The sequence below is a fragment of the Pelophylax lessonae genome, assembly GCF_965119305.1.
Source record: "Pelophylax lessonae genome assembly, chromosome: 2".
Lineage (NCBI taxonomy): Eukaryota > Metazoa > Chordata > Amphibia > Anura > Ranidae > Pelophylax > Pelophylax lessonae.
The window spans coordinates 174,871,314-174,892,200 of record NC_138769.1 but is presented as its reverse complement, the minus strand read 5'-3'; the positions used below and the strand labels follow the sequence as shown (position 1 = coordinate 174,892,200).

Sequence of the window (20,887 nt, the reverse complement as noted above, 5' to 3'; positions counted from 1 at the left end):
TCTCTCTCTCTCATCCTCTCTCTCCCATCTCAATTTTGGAGAGAGTCACATCCGTTAAAAAGGAAGGAGTGGGGAAAATTTACATAGGAGGGGGCGCCCAATTTTAGTCTTGCCTAGGGCAGCACAAAACCAAAATACACCACTGCACGTAAGATGAGGCTCAGCAGTACTTTCCTAGTGTAGAGGATTCCGAGGGGTCCAGTGTCTCCTGATTTGAACTGTGCTACCTGGTCTGGCTGAGGGCTGGGAAAGCAGAGAGCCAGTGGTGTTAAGTATCCCCTGGGAGTGACATCACAAGGGTGCTCTGAGTATCACTATGGGTTTGGGACCCCATTGTATTAAAAGGCACTTGACCACAACATTAACGTTTTTTCGGCACAACACCGTGGGCTAGGCCTTTTGGCCAAGACCAGGGCAGTTTTTGTTACCAGGCTGCACTTTGGTACTTTTTATTTATTGTACTCATGGTCTGTCACTGCACCTTTTTTGTGTCATCTTTTCACTAAAGGATTGTAGGAAGTAGGTGCCCTGAAGTCTAGGGAGAGGATGTGTGACTATTTCTTTCTCCCCTGCTTTGGGTGGTGGGGCACTTTTTGGGTGAGTCCCCATTCAGTACTCGGTCGGCTTCAGGTGATCATAAGAAGCGTGGCACGATGGGCATTGTGGCTAGGAGGACACGAGTGTGCCTTATCCCCCCGCTAGGATTCTTGCCGCCCGGGGGGTAAGGGAGGGATCCTTCTCTTCGCCAGTTGACCATTTGGCACAATCTAGGGAACTTTTGTGTGTGTTCACATGCACTTTTTTGGTTTACTTTGCTGTATTGTTTTTGTGCACCACACTGCGGGCTCAAAAAAATAAGTATTTTAAAAAGGAGTTCACAACACATGAAACAGGTCTTTTTGACAAAGTGTCAAAGTTATATATAAAGCTCATACATTCATTGGTTATGCGTTGATCTCATATGAGCAGTTCCTGAGGGATTCCTAGAACATAGGGTTTGGAATGTATGTATTGTCCCACCCCATAATAACTAACATTTACACTAAATACAGCCGCGTTCCAATGCTACTCAAACATTCAGAAAGGATACTTTCTGAACAAAGCATTGTCAGTATGTGACGCATTCTTGATGTGGCAAGAACCTGTGTTTCTGCCTGACAGTAACCAAAGCAGTGCACACCTGTGTGTTGTCTGAGAATAATGTATTCAGAAGATTTAGTAGTAGTAACCGTCCAGATGAGTATGATGATGAGACAGTTCTGAAGCCAAAGATTTCCACCTTACACTGAGGAACTAACGTACTTACATTTACTACCATCATTTATTTGCTCTGTACTGCATTGTGTCATGCTTCTATTTATTAGTATATCCAATCTATATTTTTCCTGAAGTTCTTGCTGAATGGAAATATTCCCTGTCTGCAAATATTAACTAACAGGCTGGCCAAGGTTTAACAAGATATTGATTAAAGCACATTACTGCACCTTAGCACTTCCCAACTCTCAAGGCAGATTGCACTACATTCTTCAGTAGGGTGTATGCAGAACACAGTTAACGTATAAAATGTTCATCTGAGCCAGGTATTATTTTTAAAGGTTTTTTTTTTTTTTTTTTTTTAAAGAAAGGAAGGGAATTACAGTATGTAATGTTTCAATTGATGCCTTTAACCCCATTGTGGTGGTCCTCCCACCATTTCCTGCCCCTATGACCTCAGGACAAAACATTTAGGGGAATGGGTGTCAGCAGCACAGGAAGACATAGACCAGGCATGTCCAACCTGCGGCCCGGAACCGCATACAATGCGGCCCACAGCCCCCTGACAATTTTTTTTCTTTTTTGCTGGGGAGGAAGGAAGTCGAGTTGGGGCATGGCCACAGAGGCAGCCTCCGAGGGGATCATCCACTAGTTGTGTCAAATTGGTGCTGGGGGGCGCGGCAGCACGGGAAGGGTGCGGCGGCGTTTTATTACTTATATACCTTAACTATAGTATATATTTTATATGCGGCCTGGGAAAATTTTTCTACACTCAATGTGACCCAGAGAAGCCAAAAGGTTGGACACCCATGACATAGACAGAGATGAAAACCTAACAGAGGTCATAACCTTTCCCCACTTTTTCATAATATGTTGCTGTTGCTATGTCTGCTCCCATTTGGTAAGATTTTCTATCACCGCCTGTCCCTAGGATGCTAAGGTGAGTGAGGGTGAATCTTTGCAATAAGAACACAGCAATAAAAACAAAGGTTCCTCAAATAATCAAAATTTAAATCAACCGCCTGCGGACCGCCGCATAGCAGATCTCCTGCTACAGGGTGGCCATGCTGCGCAGAATCACATGCACTTATATGCAGCATATACGGGATTCTGCACTTCTGGGTTGCAGGTGCGGGTGCGCGCTGGCGCGCTCCCGCTGTGATTTCACACAGCGGGAGCCGATTGGCGGGTCCCGTGGACCTGATCTCTGCTGGCACCTGCTGATCGTTCCAGTACTTTGACAGAATGCCAGTCAGCCTATGTGAACAAGGCAGATTGCCATTCTATCAGTATAGAAGACATGGATCCTGTGTTTCTGTAAAGCAGAAACACCGATCCATGTCTAGTAAAAGCACCTTCCCCACTACACTGTAATATTAGCTAGGCACACAGTTAACCCTTTAATCACCGATGTTAACCTCTTCCCTGCCAGTGTCAGTACAATGAAAGTGCATACTTTTAGCACTGATCACTGTAATAATGTCACTGGTCCCCAAAAAAAGTATCAAAAGTGTCAGTTAGGTGTCCGATTTGTCCACCACAATCTCACAGTCCCGCTATCGCTGCCATTACTAGTAAAAAAAAATATATATAAAAAAAAATTAAAATCATATCACAGTATAGCATAGATGCTATAACTTTTGCACAAACCAATCAATATACGCTTATTGGGATTTTGTTTACCAAAAACATGTAGCAGAATACATATTGGTCTAAACTGTTGATGAAATTAGATTTTTTACATTTTTAAGGGCCCTTTCACACGGGCGCTCCGTGTGTCCGCAAATCATCCTATTTTTTTGCGGATGATTTGCGGACATAATGTAAGTCTATGGCATTGCGGATGTCAGCGGAATACCATCCGCTGACATCCGATTTTCTTCCTGTCAGTTCTGTTCCGTTTTTTGGAACTGAACAAAACCCTATTTTTGTTCCGTTCAAAAAACGGAAAGGAAGGAAAATCGGATGTCAGCGGTGTCATCCGCTGACATCCGCAAACCCCCCTAGACTTACATTATGTCCGCATATCATCCGCAAACGGATGGGATGATATGCGGGCATACGGAGCGGATGACAGAAATGTCATCCGTTCCGTGGGGAAAAAAAGGACCGCAGCGGAGCTCTCACACGGAGCGGCCATGTGAAAGAGCCCTTATTGTATACATTTTAGAGCAGAATTTAAAAATGTTTTTTTTTTTTTCAAAATCGTCGGTCGTTATTTGTTTATAGTACAAAAATAAAATCCTCAGAGGTGATCAAATACCACCAAAAGAACGCTCTATTTGTGGGAAAAAAATGAAATAAATTTTGTTTGAGTACAGTGTCGCATGACCGCGTAATTGACAGTTAAAGTAAAAAAATGGCCTGGTCATGAAGGGGGGCTAAACCTTTCAGAACTGAAGTGGTTAACAGTTTGCTAAACCTGAAGGAATCTCTTTTCTCCATTTTGGTTTTCTCATCTCCATTTTGTCCTTTCACCTTCATCTTATTACTAAACCCTAGACTCAAGTAAGTGTCCTTGGAAGTTTACAGGACGTTACGCTCTAAAAACTAATTATGCCTTATCTTCATCTTTTCAACAAGTCTGATGTAATGTCAATAATAACTTTCCCTTATTTTAATTAACTCATATGTAAGCACAAGACTTGAAGCACGTAATGGTAAATTGCTAGTTTTGTATTAACTATGTATAAGGGACTTCCCCTTTTACTTCTTATAAAACGCTCTGTATAATCTGAATAAACGCGAGCATTCCGTGACATTGTCTGTCTGTGTGTGGGTCGTTGAAGTGCTCCCAGATATCTGAAAGGAATTTTGATGCCTAGGGTGATGCGAGTCTGAATTATTGCCAACAAAACCCACAACAGGAAAATCAGTCTTAATATGCAGTAAAGCATGCTTGTTATACTCACTGTGTAACCTAAGGGGTTAATCCTCTGCATTATGTAAAAAGGCTGCTTGATCCTGTCTTTTCTGATCCTCCCCTTATTTCACAGCCCCCAATCAATCTGCTCATAGTACAGAGTCTTGGGGGCACTCTGCACATGCTTGGTGTGTATTAGTAGAGAGTATTTTTATTTTTTTGTTGGGGGGGTTCATGTGATCAGCACAGAGCCAATCAGCACTCTCCAGACATAAGGTCAGGGGTCATACAGCCTCATAGGACAGTCAGAGGAGAATGCAAACCCTTCCTACAAACTTTAACCAGTGCTCGACACTGACAGATGTTGCGAGACTGCTATATACTGCTCATTAAAAGGTATTTAGCAGTTTATATTTACTAAAATAATTGCATTTCCATGTTCTGTGTGTAGCAGGATTTCCAGGCATTGGGCCTGATGTGGGTCTGCCATGGTCACCGGTAACACCAACAGCACATTTAAGCTGATTGCCCAAGTGTGAGATCTGAGACAATGACCAGTCTGGCATCTTTGGTTTGTTTTGTTTATTTTATATGGGGATGGGAAAAGGGAATGAGTGGGATACTCCTCTGGCTCAACTAGGTACAACTTGGACACTCTGGAGAAAAAATGCCTTCTAGCGCTGTCTTGGCGCTGGCAGAATGCCGACCAACGCTTGCTAGCGCTTGAAATCACCGACTTGCTGTACTGTACTAAAAAACTGACTTCGGACACTCTGTTTAGCTCAAAAGTCCTTGACACGCCTTCCTCCAGTCCTTCCTGACTGAGGTGGCCTACTGTAGATACTGCTGCAACTCTCAACACTGTAACACTGTACACTTCAGGGCTCAACCGCTGGCACCCCCTTTACTCTTCAGGGTTAAACTCTGGCACCCCCTTTACTCTATTTCTCCACTGGCTAGCTAGCTTCTGGATCCCTCTGACCTTCTCTGGAGTGGTCCCCTCTGTCTAACCCATGGGTGTCCAACCTTTTGGCTTCTCTGGGCCACATTGAGTGTAGAGAAATTTTCTCGGGCCGCATATAAAATATATACTATAGTTAAGGTACACAAGTAATAAAACCCTGCCGCGCCCCCCCCCCCCCCCCAGCACTAATTTAACACAACTAGAGGATCATCCCTTCCGAGGCAGCCTCTGCCTACAGTTAGCTGGAAGCCGCTGTGGCCGTGCCCCGACACGCCTTCCTTCCTCCCCAGCAAAAAAAAATTGTCAGGGGGCAGTGGGCCGCATTGCCTATGGTTCCGGGCTGCATGCGGCCCCCAGGCCGCAGGTTGCACATGCCTGGTCTAGGCAGACCCCCAGGGACAGTTCACAGTACTCACGACTCAGAATGCTTTCCCGGAACTCGACCCCCCCACAGTTCCGCTGGTCCTCAGCACACTGGATCCTTCCTGCAGCTCAGCTCAGCCCTGTCTATCCGTTCTGATCCGCAAAATGCAGACAGATGGTGACCTTATTTTCCATCCGTCTGGAGGATCGGATCGGATGGGATCAGATGAAAAACGGACAGGTGGTCCATTTTCATCCGCATAGAGGAGAGTGGGACTCTGACAGGTCCTTCTCAGCACAGTGAGTGGAAACTGACCTGTCATTCGCCTGCTCAGCCGGGATCAGCGGATCGATCCTTGCCGAGCAAGCGAAGATCGTCAAACGTATCTGCCCAGTGTGAAAAGGCCCTAAGGGTATGCAGCGGCTGTATGAACACAGACGCAGGTCCTAATTTGACAGGTGTGTGGGCATGGATGAGTGGCCCTGAATGCACACTGTCTGTGTTCAGGGCCACACACTTGCACCAACACTTCTGTCAAATTATGACCTGCGGCCGCATCCCCATTGTATAACCTAGGCGGTTCCAGCCACATAAACAGACCACTGAGAAAAAAAAAAAAAAATCGCACAGGTGATCAAATACCACCAGAAGAAAGCTCTATTTGTGGGGAAAAGAAAGGACATCGATGTTATTTGGGTACAGCTTCATCACATGACTGCACAATTTTCCATTGAATTAACGCAGTGCTGAATCGCAAAAAACGGCCTGGTCATTAAGGGGGAAAATCGGTCCAGAAGTGCTTAAAAATCTACAGCTGACATGACTTATTGTACGACTAAACTGAACTTATTCAATAAAGCAGTACAAGGAGTATTGGTGACATATATAGTGCTGTAAAGCCTCGTACACACGCACCGATTGTTGGCCGTAAATTTTCGGCCAACGTCCGATCGGCCAATTATCGGCTTGTTAGTATGATGCTTCCGACAACCGACTGCGACTTTTCGGCCGAACAAAATCTGGTGTGCATGCTATAAAATATTTGTTGGCCGACAGCAGAACGGCCGATTGTTCTTCAGTCAGTACAGATTTCAGCCGACAAAAATGTGATGATCAAGACTGGGCATGCTCATAGAAGAAAAAACACACGAAAAGTAGACCAGAACATGACATCACTTCTGAAGTTGGTTGTTGTTGGCCGACAAAATTCATGTGCAGTCTAGAGCACATTTCAACCGACACAACACTGGACAAAAGACGGCCGATCGGTCGGCCAACAATCGGTTCATGTGTACAAGGCTCAACTCTCTATTTTTTCAATGATCTGGTGTCAGGTGAATTGAAATCTTATAGGTCTTGTGTGGATTTCTTCATCTGTCACTGTAACAATGCTCTGAGCATTATCATGTCAAATGTATAAGGAAGACTTTCTTGTAACTGAGCTTTGTATTACTTACCTATTCCTTGGGTTGTCAAAAAGAACAAAAATATCCATATTGGCTGAATAGGTTTACATTTCACAAGACGATATTTGCTTTTCCCAGTAAATGCATGCAGATAGCCATGTAGCAACATCCTGAAAGACACAAAGTTATAAATTAATTAGTACTTGCCCATTTCCAAATAACCTATGCTAGAAATCGATCAATAAAACCATATATTCCATGATGTAATCTATTACAATCAGAGCAGGCTAAGCATTGTTCGACTTTATGGTTCAAATGGAAAATTTCTAGCCATTTATTGCCCCTTCCCCTCCCCATATATGTTAAAGTGTATGTACAGTATAGTTAAAACCTTTTTTTTTTTTTTTTAATAAAGTGGGGGCATGTGTAAACCCCTGGCAGGTTATTCATTTTACCATCTTTAGACCACTGGGTTGATTTCTCATCACTTCTTGTCCCAGAGACACAACAGGACGTTGGAGGAAATCTCCCAAAGAGGAATTCCCTCCTGTCGAGTACAGGTTGCTTGCCTTTTTGATCTGAAGATATATCTATCCTTTACTCCTATAGGGTGAATATTACATGCATGCCTTTTGTACTATCCGCATGACTGGCATTATAGTATATAAAACAGGATTCTTCACCCTCAAATTTTAAAATTTAGTTTTTTTACATCTATGTAGATATTGACTTGCCTTATGGTCTCGCTTATCCCCTGTGTCTGCCCCGAGCCAGTTTTGTTTTAAATGTTTGGAGGAGGGTCGCCGGCTAGTAAGATCATGTTTTGATGCATTATAATAAGTACATCTTATATGAATATGAAATACTAATATTGATTTTTTTTTTTAAAGAGTTTCATTGCCTGTGCAACCACATGGTCTTGATGAAGCTTATTGTGAAACGCGTCGACCAATGAACAGACGTACTTTCACATCTAGGTGATTTTGATATGTATTGTACTCGTTATCATTATGTACATGACCTATACTAATATGGAATTAATTTTTTTTTCTAATTTTGTTTACATTTATCGGTCTCATGACGTGGCCATAAAGTCCACACAATCTACAGATGTCTGTGTATTCCTGTTGTTCCAATTTTTCCCTCCTAAGACAGTTGTCCTTAGAACACACGTCCCCATGTGTTTCTATTTGAAACTTTCCCCCATCACAATTTTCTCCTGAGCTCTTGCTCTGGGGACAACTGACATTTTAGATTTCTTCTTATAAATTCTTTCTTCACCAGTGACAGAGGCCCTCAGCAAAAAAGTGGGGGCAGGTTTAAACCCCTGCCAGGCTTTTCATTTTACCATCTTTAGACCTCTGGGTTGATTTCCCATCACTTCTTGTCCCAGAGACACAACAGGGCGTTGGAGGAAATCTCCCAAAGAGGAATTCCCTCCTTAGACAGTTGTCCTTCAAACACATGTCCCCGTGTGTTTCTATTTGAAGTTTTCCCCATGACAATTTCTCCTCAGCTCTTGCTCTGGGGACAACTCTGAAATTTTAGATTTCTTCCCATTTGCTTCTTCATCAGGGACAGAAAAAATAGAAGTGTGAATCTCTCCAATGGACCCACAGGAAGCATTAAAACTTGAAAGAGGGTCTAAATCTGGCCATACACTGTAATCAGCTTGGATGGAGCGACCTCCCGTGCTAGCTATTGAAGTCTGACAGCTGGCACCCACCAGAATACCCAAACAGTGGCTGCATCTGATTGGATGCTGATGGATGCTGATTTTTGGCCAACGATTCTACAACCCAGCTCCTTTTATTTTTAGATCGAAGGATGCCTGGTGGGAAGGTGCCAACGGGGCCACCCATTATTTGAATTTTGATTGCTTCACTGGGAGCTGGATGAAATTTGCTCCGTATACATTCAGCTAAACCTTCTTTGGTCTATCCAAAATTAAAAAATAGGTTTTGTTTAGAGATACACTTTAAATGTGTTTTGAAAAGAAACTGTACTGAAAAGTGTAATACATAATAAGCCCCCGTTCACACTAAGGCGACCTGTGAGGCGACCTGGTCGCCTCACAGGTCGCCGTAGGTCGCCTTCCATAGGGAAGCTGCGGACCCGTTCTAATAGGAGCGACACAAGTCGCTCCGACTTAGAAAAAGGGTCCGGAGCTTCTTTGGGGCGACCCGGAGGCGACCGCCATAGACTTCAATGTTATGAAGTCTGTGGCGGCCGCTCCGAGGTCGCGGCGCGCTGCTCGCACCGTGACCTCGGAGGTCGCCCCTGGAAGTAGCGTTGCTCGTATGTGAACGGGGGCTAAAGGGGCTATTTATAAATGTTTTTTTTTTTTTTACACAAGATATTTCATATTTTGAGTCAATAAAAAAAAAAAAAGTGTGTGCATCCTGGTTGAAAGTTTTCTGAAACCATTTTTATATCGTTTTTAACAGTTAACGGATCCCCAGCAGTTAATACTTAAGAAAAGCTATATTTTATTGGCGTTTACCTATAATATCATTTTAGAAGAGAGCTTGGAAACTATATACATTTTGCATGGTGTGTCCTATACTATAATGAGATGACTCCGGGTTCTTCACATAAGAGGTAAATTTGCTACACATTTTGATTAATCACTTGCCGACTGCCAGCAGTACATATACTGCGGCAGGTCGGCTCTGTCTCGCCAAACTAGGTAACTACACGTCATTTCGTGGGCACGCGCTCCCATTTGCCACAGGGGAAGCTGACCTGCAGGCCCGACGGTTGTGGAGACAGAAATGCGGTCTCTCCGTTATAAACACAGCAGACTGCTGTTCTGCCAGCAATGAACACAGCGCTCCTGTGCTCCTCCCATTTAGAAACACAGGTCTCTGTGTTCATTCCATAAGTACATCCCCCACACAGTTAGAAAGCACCCCCTAGGGACATATTTAACCCATATTTAAGCCCCTGATGTTAACCCCTTCTCTGCCAGGGGCATTAATACAGTAACAGTGCATATATGTAGCACTGATTACTGTAGTAATGTCACTGGTCCCCCCCAAAAGTGTCAAAAAATGCCAGTTAGGCATTTGATCTGTCCGCCGCAATGTCACAGTAAAAATAAATAAATAAAAATAAAAATGACATAAATCTATCCCATAGTTTGTAGCTTCGATAACTTTTGCGCAAACCAATCAATATACTCTTATTGGGATTTTTTTTTTACCAAAAAATATGTAGCAGGATACATATTGGCCTAAAATGATGAACAAATTTGATTTTTTTTTTTTTATTGGGAATGTAATATAGCAAAAATATTGTTTTTTTTTTTTTATGGCGCAAAAAAAGAAAAAAAAAAATCACAGAGGTGATCAAATACCAAAAGGAAAGCTCTATTTGCGGGGGAAAAAAAAAGACATCAATTTTATTTGGGTACAGCATCGTGCGACCGCGCAATTGTCAGTTAAAATAAAACAGTGCCGAATCGCCTGGTCATTAAGGGGGAAAACCTTGCGGTCCAGAAGTGGTTAATGAGTACTTAAGTGAGCCTGTCACAAGCCTAGGCTAATCAAATGAAGAATATGGGATAAAAATGCATAAACAGAAAGTTTACCATCAATTAAAAAAAGCACACAAGAAAGCGACCAGAAGACTTAAACATATTGAGTGCCTTTTCAATGTATTATAAAAGGGGGCACATTATGTGGCCACTTGTGTGGGATTGTGGCCACCATTAGCAGTTCTGTCAGGTAAGCATAGGGGTATAGGTTTACAGGTTTAGGCTAGTAGGAGGTTAATTTTACCTGAGCATACAGCAGGTATCGGCCAATCGGTGTGCAGGGAAGGTTCTAGCAAGCTGGGGCAGAGGCTTTATAAGCTTGGTTTGGGCTGGGGTGCTTCCTTTTGCACCGAAGAGCACAAAGAAGAAAGTTCACCGCCCCCCCTCCCTTTGTCGCGTGCACCTTTGTGTGGTTGGGTCACCCTAGTATACTAGGGGGGACATTGTATTTCGTATGGTATTTTATGTTTATTGTTGCTCGAGTTGTTTTATAACTGAGCATCTATAAGTTATTTCAGTTTGAGTGTTTTTACAAGCAAGTAATTGATGATTCAATTGAATTGAATGATTCAACTATTCAAGTAATTGTTATGATTTAATTTATTTATTTAAACCAATAAAGAGTGCCGCGGCCTTTTCTTTGCCAAAACTGGGGTCAGTGTTATTATTTTAGTTAAGTTAAGTGAGATTATGCGGGAGTGTGGCCTACAATTCCATTTACATTTCCACCATCAAGTATCGTAGTCACATCATTATATCCCACTGGACTGGAGCGTAACTTCTTGAAATTCTGATTTTATTTCTGCGAAGTCTTCAATACAAATGTTTAAAACAAAAAAAAGTGACCAGTAGATCAAGAGATATAAAAGCGGATAATGCTATCTGCAAATCCATTGTTCTTTCCATTATCCGTTAACAGCACGTGCACATGCACATGGGCAACGTACAACGTAGACACACATGCGTATTTTGGAGTCTGGGAACCCCTGCTGCTCCTATTCATGCCCATAGACATGAATAGGTGTAGGTAGCTGTACGTCAGTATGCGCCTCTACTTGCGTAAAGTGGCCACTACAGACGTAAGATCCTGAACCAAGATCAGAGGCTCCAGGCCAATGAAATAAGCCAGCGTGTGTCTAGTTTTGCTTTACCCCCTCTACCTCCCTCTGTCTGATCCTTTCTACTGGACCTTTAATGCGGTGGGTGACCTCACCTGACGAATAGGGAATCTTAGAGCACAGAAGGAAGTAGCATTGAGGCTGTTTTTTTATAGGAAAAACCCATATTATGCAGTTGGTTTTATCTCTGGATCTGCTAGTCATTATAATTGGCATTGTTAATTTTGACATCAAATTTCGATTTAGTTTTAGTCATAGTCTTTTGACTAAAATGCCATTTTAGTTTGGTCCCTTTCACACCTAAAAGTCGCGCGATTTTACCACGATTTTCACTGGACTTGATGCAGTGCCTGTGTAACCTTGAGGTCTTTGGACCTCAACACACATCAAAGTCAGACCAAAGTAGTGTCGCACAGATATGAACGGTACTCTTTGGAAATCATGGACTACGACTTGCCATGTGACTTTGCAGTCCCAAGTCGCAGGAAAAGTCGCACAAGTGTGAAAGAGACCTTAGTCATATTTTATTCTTTTAGTTAAAATACCGTTTTAGTTTTAGGCCCCTTTCCCACTTGTGGGACTTGTCCTGCGACTGCAAAGTCGTAGTCCATTAATTCCAATGAGTATCATTCATATCTGTGTGACTTCAAGCCACAACAACTTCAAAGTAGTCCTTGCACTACTTTGGTCTGACTTTGAGGCATTTGGAGGTCCATAGACATAGGCATTGCTTCAAGTCCAGTCAAAATCGTGGCAAAATCACGCGACTTTTAGTTGACACAAGTGTGAAAGGGGCCTTATGCGTATTTAAGTCATCTGAATTGTTTTAGTTGTATTTTAGTTGACTAAAATCTCTAGTACATTTTAGTCAAAATCTCCTACATTTTAGTCAACTGAAATTGAATGGGTTTAGTTAAACTGTGATGCATTATTTAACCTCTTCAATACCGGGCACTTCCACCCCACTCCTGTCCAGGCCAATTTTCAGCTTTTAGCACTGTTACAATTTGAATGACAATTGCGCGGTCATGCAATGCTGAACCCAAATGAAATTTTTATCATGTTCTTCCCACATATAGAGCTTTCTTTAGGTGGTATTTAATCACTGCTTTTTTTTTTTTTTTTTAAGCTAAAAATAAGGTTTTTCTTGGTTTCTGTCAGTACATTTTGTAATCAAGTAATTTTTCTCATTCATTGATGTGCGCCGATGAGGCTTCCCTGATGGGAACTGATAGGCTGCACTGATGGGCACTGATGGGGTGGCACTGAAGGGCACTGATTAGGTGGCACTGATGAGGAGGCACTAATATGCTGCACTGATGGGCACTGATAGATGGCACTGATATGCGAAACTGATGAGCACTTAAAAGCGGCACTGATGGCCAAAAATAGGTGGAACAGATAGGTAGCACTGACTGGCATCAATGCTGGGCACTGATTGGTGGCTCTGCGGAGATGACAGATGTGAAGCGAGGAGAGCTGAAAAACGGCAGTTCGGTGTTTACATGTGATCAGCTGTGATTGGACACAGGCGATCACATGGTTAAAGAGACGAGTCATCGGCTCTTTACTTAGATCAGGGATGTGCCGTGTTCCTAGGACCACAATCGCCGCACTGCGTGCTCTCAAGGGCGTGCAATAGCAGTGACACTGGGGCAACATCATAGGACATCATCCCAGAACGAGAGAGGATCCTGCCTGCCGTCATTTTACTTTATAGGAGGCAGGAGGTAGTTAAAGGTGATTGGAAATGATCATCTTGTAAAACAACCCCTTCATTTTAAAATAGAAATGAAAGGCAAAACATTTTTGTATTAATAAAAGAAAAAAAAACACATTATAAATATATTTTTTCCCCTTTTTTTTTCTTATAAATGATCACATTCCCTCTGTTCTCAGCTGCATAAGAGCTGGGGGAGGAGAAGCAACAGCACATTGAGCTTGCCAGTGAATGGCTGTGCAGGGGGACATGTCAAGACAAGTCTGACCATTGGAGAAGAGTACGCTGAGTTCCCAGCATAGCTAGAGAACTGACCACTGTGTGCTCTCCTGCTTAGTGTGGTCAGTTTTTAATAGGAAAGCAGTGGGACTAGCAGGAACACCAGGGATTTCACATAAAGGAAGCAATACGAAGGAGAACAGAATACTTTCTCATAGCAGTACATGGTACAGCAGGCCCATTTTAGGAATATGAAGTGTTGGGGTAACAAACACTTTAAGCATGTCTCTAGAATTGCCAAACACATTATATACTCCTAGAGTAAAAATCTAATATGTCATTATTTATGGTATAAAGGTTTGTACCTTGTCATGCGATTTTGCAGTCCCAAATCGCATGACAAGTCGCACAAGTGTGAAAGGGGCCTTAGCGGTTCTGATAAATAACATCTTAAAAAATAAAACCAAGTTTCATGAACAAACAAAAATATTGCTTTTGACAAACAGAAGTACAACTTGAAAATATAATAAAACCCCATAAACTGTAAACTCTATTGGCTGTAATGCCATTGCACATATTACCTGATTACAAACATTAAACCCTATTTTCCCTCCGTCCAGGGGATCGAATCGGATGGGATCAGATGAGAGCGGACAGGTGGTCCGCTCTCATCCGATCTCCCATAGAGCAGTGGGGCTCTGACACCTCCCTCTCCACACACAGAGCGGAGACGGAGTTGTCACCTGCCTGCTCAGTGGGGATCGGCGGATCGATCCCTGCTGAGCAGAGAACGGACCGCAGCAGGCAGCGCAGCGTGTGAAAGGAGCCTTTCAGTGATCTCTGAAACTCCCATGAAGCGGAGTAAGATCAACTCAATCCAAGATATCTGTTTAGTCAAAGCAGCCAGTATTAAAAGTTTTGGCCGGCTCTCATGAGGAGTGTCATCACTGGCTACTGTTTCCGAAGAATCCAGGCACAGGTAAGCCATGAACAATAAGTTTCACTAGCAGCTGTTCTGTAATAGAATGTTTTGTAATAGAATGTTTCTACACAGAGATAATCTCTGCTATTCAGGTCCTCAAAATGAATAGGTAGGTAACAAAGAACTTCACATTTGACTGTGACCCGAATGGGCGCCTCAGGCAATGGTCTGCTTGAAAAGAGGAAAGGAAATGAAAAGCTACATTATTATATTCCTCTTCTTTGTGGCACATAATTACTAATATCAATGTAATAATAGCATCCAATCATTATGTTATCTAACTACTTAATACTAACGAATAAAATAGCTTTTATCAAGCAAGTCTTTTCTAATCCTGCTTTGAGACAAAAGGAATAGTTTGAAATAAATACATGATCTGAAAGTCCAAGGCTGAAATTCTGTTGAACAATGCACACACAGAGGCCTATTTAAGAAAAGATTTGCATAGCAATTCACCCAGTGGAAATATACATTTGTTCTGTGCAAATGAACGTTATTAAGGCTATTTCCTGTGTTGGTTGAATGATTTTCTTGATGTCAAATGGAAAATACTGCATCTGGCCATTAAATAGTGCGAAGTATCATAGGAATATTCTCTTTCACAAGCCAACTGAAACTCAACTTTAGAGTCTATGTTGTGATCTTTAACCTCTTGCCAACTATGTAATCTATGTGTGCAGCAGCAGAGAGAGTGGGTCCTAGTACCCACACATGGCATGATATATGTGACCACGGCGGTTGAGTTGTCTGTGCTTACTCGCAGCTCACAGTTAGTATTAACGATCAGGAACCAGTAGGATAAGCTCCTGATCATGTGACCTCTGTGACAGCCAATCACCGTGATAATGTAGGTGGGAATTTTGTCCAAGCTCCCAGCATTAACCACTTTACCACCGGAGGATTTTGCTGTCTTCCGTCCAGGCCACTTTTTGCGTTTCGGCGCTGTGCGACTTCAACTGACAAATGCGCGGTCGTGCGACGCCGTACCCAAACAAAATTTACGTCCTTTTTTTCCCACAAACAGAGCTTTCTTTTGGTGGTATTTGATCACCTGTGCAATTTTTACTTTTTGCGCTATAAACAAAAAAAGAGCGTTTATTTTGAAAAAATAACAATATTTTTAACATTTTTTTATATGAAATTCCCCCCAAAAAAGATGTAAAAACCAATTTTTTAAAAATTTTTTGGCCAATTTGTTTTCTGCTACCTATGTTTGGTAAAACAAATCGCAATAAGCGTATTTTGATTGGTTTGCGCAAAAGTTATTGCGTTTACTAACAAAGGGAAAGATTTCTGTCATTTTTGGTGTTTTTTATTTTAACGCGTAATGGCGGCGATCTGCGATTTTTTTTGCGGGACTGCGACATTGCGGCAGACAGATCGGACCCTTGACTGACATTTTTGACACTTTTGGGGGTACCAGTGACATTACTGCAGTAATCAGTGCTATATATATGCACTGTTACTGTAAAAATGACACTGGCAGGGAAGGGGTTAATTTTATTGGAGAGGGAGGGGTTAATGTATGCCTGGTGCTTACTGACGTGTAGGGGGGGAGGTGACTGTGTGAGTCATGGACAGATCGGATGTCCAGCTATGCTGAACACTCCGATCTGTCACTCCCTGTCACTATGGAGATCCGCCCGCTGTGTTTACACACAGCGGGCGGATCTCCAGACTCGATCCCCGACGATCGGGTAAGAGCAGCGGCGATCGCCGCTACTCCTCCCCTGGCCCGACTCCCGCTGTGAATGAAAACAGCGGGAGCGAGCCTCCGGCGGCGCGCAAGCGCCGCCCAGAAGGGGGAGTGTCTGACGACGTTAATACTACGTCGTCAGACGATAACGAGCCACTCTGCCGCAGTAGTATTACTGTGAGCAGACGCAAAGTGGTTAAGCATTACAATGCCTTGAAAAAGTATTCATACCCCTGGAAATTTTCCACATTTTGTCATGTTACAACCAAAAACGTAAATATATTTTATTGAGATTTTATGTGATAGACCAACACAAATTGGCACATAATTGTGAAGTGGAAAAAAAAATGATAAAATGGTTTTCAAAATGTTTTCGCAAAAAAATATCTGACAAGTGTGGCATGCATTTGTATTCAGTCCCCTTTACTCTGATACCCCTAACTAAAATCTGATGGAACCAATTGCCTTTAGACGTCACCTAATTAGTAAATGGAGTCCACCTGTGTGTAATTTAATCCCAGTATAAAATACAGGTGTTCTGTGAAGCCCCCAGAGATTTGTTAGAGAATCTTCGTGAACAAACAGCATCATGAAGGCCAAGGAACACACCAGACAGTTTAGGGAAAAAGTTATAGAGAAGTTAAAGCAGAGTTTGGTTATAAAAAAAAATATCACAAACTTTGAACATCTCACGGAACGCTATTCAATCCATCATCTGAAAATGAAAAGAGTATGGCACAACTGTAAACCTACCAAGACATGGCCGTCTACCTAACCTGACAGGCCAGGGAAGGAGCTAGGGGTTCAATATAACTCTGGAGGAGCTGCAGAGATCCACAGCTCAGGTTGGAGAATCTGTCCACAGGAAAACTATTAGTCGTGCACTCCACAAATCTGGCCTTTATGGAAGAGTGGCAAGAAGAAACCATTGTTGAAAGAAAGCCATAAGAATCCCTGTTTGCAGTTTGCGAAAAGCCATGTGGGGGACACAGCAAACATGTGGAAGAAGGTGCTCTTTTTGAACTTTTTGGCTTAAAAGCAAAACGCTATGTGTGGAGGAAAACTAACACTGTACATCACCCTAAACACACCATCCCCACTGTAAAACATGGTGATGGCAGCATCAGGTTATAGGGGTGCTTTTATTCAGCAGGGACTGGGAAGTTGATTAGAGTTGATGGGAAGATGGATGGAGCCAAATACAGGGCAATCTTGGAAGAAAACCTGTTAGAGTCTGCAAAAGTCTTGAGACTGGGGCAGAGGTTCACCTTCCAACAGGACAATGAGCCTAAAGAGCCAGAGCTACAATGGAATTGTTTTGATCAAAGCATATTTATGTGTTAGAATAGCCCAATCAAAGTCCAGACCTAAATCCAATTGAGAATCTGTGGCAAGACTTTAAAATTGCTGTTCACAGATGCTCTCCATCCAATCTGACAGAGCTTGAGCTATTTTGAAAAGAAGAATGGGCAAAAAATGTCACTCTAGATGTGAAAAGCTGGTAGAGACACACCCAAAAAACTTACAGCTGTCACTGCAGAGAAAGGTGGTTCTACAAATTATTGACTCAGGGGCTGAATAGAAATGCACGCCACGCTTTTCAGTTATTTGTAAAAAAATGTGAAAACCATTTATCATATTCCTTCCACTTCACAATTATGTGCCACTTTGTGTTGGTCTATCACATAAAATCCCAATAAAATATCTTTATGTTTTTGCTTGTAACATGACAAAGTGTGGAAAAACTTTCAAGGGGTATGAAGGCAAGGCAAGTTATAGGGCCACCAGGAGAGGGTAGGAGGGAGTTAGAGATACAGTAAATAACTACAATCAGCTAGTAAGGTCAGGTATGTTTTTTTTTCAAAAGAAAAGTTTGGGAATAAAAAAAAAATATAAATATTATATATATATATATATATTTATATATATATTCATACTCACCCAGGTGGATGCAACATTGTTCCGCTGCTGCATCTGTCTCCTGCTGCCTCAACACAGAGAACTGAACAATCAAAAACTTGGTCTTCAGTGAATCCCTCTAGCGCTCACTGGAGGTTAGGACTGTGGAGTGGGTGAGAGCCGCTGGCTGACTCTCCCTGTGGCACACTGAGAAGCTCAGCCAGCTGCCACTCAGGCGTCTGGGTGGATCAACAATAAAGTTGGGATCTCTCTAGAGCCTGGACTGGTGGATTGACATTAGCAGACAGCGGAATTTACCTTTCTGTCGGCTGAATATGGGTCACAAGGTGCACTTCTGCGATCACAGGGGAAGTAGCCTAAACAAGCTTTGGTCCTACTTCTCTTTTAAAGTTTCTTTACTGCTTGTTAAACTATCACTTGTAAACACAGAAGTCCAGCTTCTGTACATTATTCACAAGTGATGGCTTGTCTCCCAGCAGCTCCCACAGATCTGATCTCCTGAGCGGCTCCCACTGAGTTCAGAATGGGGACAAGGGAGATGCAGGAGCCCAGGGTGGAACATGGACGCCAACACCTCCATTGGATGATCTCCCTGCAAGTGAGAGAGAAGCAAAACCACCTACAGTGTGCAGGGAGGTACTAGAGCCGACTGGGTGCTTCAGCTTAATATATAAAAAAACGCCAGACGTGGAAAATTATGAAGCTTTTAAAGAGGGGTGAAAGTGAGATGTGGATGCAGAGGTAGGCAGCTGTGGAAAAAGGATGAAGGTGTGCAGGGCACTCCTAAACTCTGCACTCTGTGCGCAGGGCACCCCTAAACTCTGCACTCTGTGCGCAGGGCACCCCTAAACTCTGCACTGTATATGTAATGCATTCCTGCCATTTAATGCCCCTTTAAGACCCACTCAATGTGTGTTTGTGAAAAGTGTGTGGGGGGGGGGGGGGGTTAGGGGATCGCGCTTGAGTTCCTGCACCTATTTTCTGAGAAAACTTCGGGCAGTTCCACACACACGTTCTGCCCACATTGGCGGAAACACAGGGGGGAAGTGCCCGGGAACAATTTAGCTAGTCTCGTCCGCACCAAGTACCACCGGGATAGCACCTTATAGTTTGCCTCAACCAAAGTAGTGTTGAGTATACCCCTGTGCACCATGGCCGACCACCTGTCCCAATCCTCTTTGTCAATGGATCCCCCCAAGTCAGTCTCCCATGCCAGCCGATAAGAGGGCTTAGTAGCCGGATTAGTAAATAATCGATATAGTTCCGTGATTCCCCCCTGCAGCCCGGACCTCCCCATGCATCTATTCTCGTACAAAGTTCTAGTCCTAATGTCAGTGTGGTCATCCTTCAGGGTCCAAAGGAAATGGGTAATCTGGAGGAGGCGATAGGACTCCCCAGGTGGCATTTTCAGTGTTTCCCTAAAATAGGTAGGAGGTCGTACCCCTTTATGGTCTATAAAATGCCCTATTCAATAAAGTCCTTTGTCAATCCTTCACTGAAATTGGGTAACCTGAAGCCCCGGAGGGAAGTGAGGGTTACTAAAGAGGGGGCTGCCTGCATGTGGGGGGACCTAAGAGGGTATATTTTACACGCCACATCCCACAGTCTCAAGGAGTGGGAAAAAGCAGGGCACCACACTGCCCTCCGTTCCCTAGCGGAAAGCCACAGCAGAAGATCCAAAGGCATTGAAAGTGGAAAAAACATGATATAGTTGAGCTAACTGGGCCGCCCTGTAGTATCGCAAGAAGCCCCCCCTTCCATTTTGATCTGTACATAGTGGAATGGGCCAGCCGCCCCCCCCCCCCCTATGCCAGATAAACTTGTAGATAAGGGCCTGGAGCTGCCGCAAGAAAGCCACTGGTAGTGGAATCGGGAGAGTCCTAAAAAATAAAGCACCTGCAGAAGGACCGTCATCTTGACGGCCGCTATTCTGCCCATCCAGCAGAGATCATGCGCCTGCCATTGTTTTAAATCCCGAGCCGTGGAGTTAAAAATTGGTGTATAATTCACACCAAATAAAGAGGTAATGTCCGGTGTCAGCTGAACCCCCAGGTAGGGAAGCACCCGCGAGCACCACTGAAAGGGGAAGGAAACCTGCAGAGCCGCCACAGTCGTGGCATCAAGGTTTATATTTAATGCTTCCGACTTGAGCTGGTTAACCTTCCACCTCCAGCATTAGGAGGATGGACGTCTGCCCCCTCATGACCTGCTGGAGAGAAAAGGTATGGCTCTGCAGTTATGAGGGGACTGTGTGACTGGAGGGCTCTTTGGGGGGGGCAGGGGAGGACTGGGCCAGGGGGCAGGGGGGCAATTTCCCCCCGGGCCACTCTGATGCCCTGTAAAAAGGCTGCACCACTTCTGGATTCCTGGTAAAAAGAACTAAAAAGTCCCCACTGCTGACCTACTGAGTGAAGGATGAAGACAAGGACAGAGTGCAGGCCTTTCCCCCAGCATGGATGGTGTGAACTGTGCCTGAGCAGAGGCCGGTTCCATGCCCTACTGGAGACTCTTCTCTCCCAGGCAGCCCTGACCAAGCTATCCCCCCCCCACCCCCAACTGCTTTCCGCTGGCCAGGTTGGGAACCCGGATTCGGCTGGTGAGTAGAGAGTACCTGAAGTGGAGCTTCAGCCTGGAATGGGGGTCAGAAGGAGACAAGGAAAAGAGAGAGTGGGAGCGGGGCCGAGTTGCTGCACCATGGGCCTCTGGTTTGTACTGGGCCGAAAGTTGCAAGTCAGCCCCTTGTTATAAAACCAGGTGGGCATGGATGGTTAGCTGATTCGGTGGTTCAATGGGCTACTTGACTGGACTTGCCCCCCAGGTTCAAGGCTACCAGCCCTCCCCTG

At 43.7% G+C, this 20,887-nt stretch overlaps 1 protein-coding gene across 1 annotated transcript in view; it reads right to left on the bottom strand.

Annotated features, from left to right (window-relative positions):
• The window catches only part of LOC309548008 (adhesion G-protein coupled receptor G4-like), a gene marked incomplete at its 3' end in the record, with an annotated part of 102,730 nt that overhangs the window by 42,551 nt on the left and 39,292 nt on the right, over positions 1–20,887 (bottom strand). Inside the window, exon 2 of the mRNA XM_082247990.1 lies at positions 6,903–7,021. Coding sequence (XP_082104116.1) covers positions 6,903–7,021 — 119 coding nt within the window. The remainder of the gene's footprint in view (positions 1–6,902; positions 7,022–20,887) is intronic.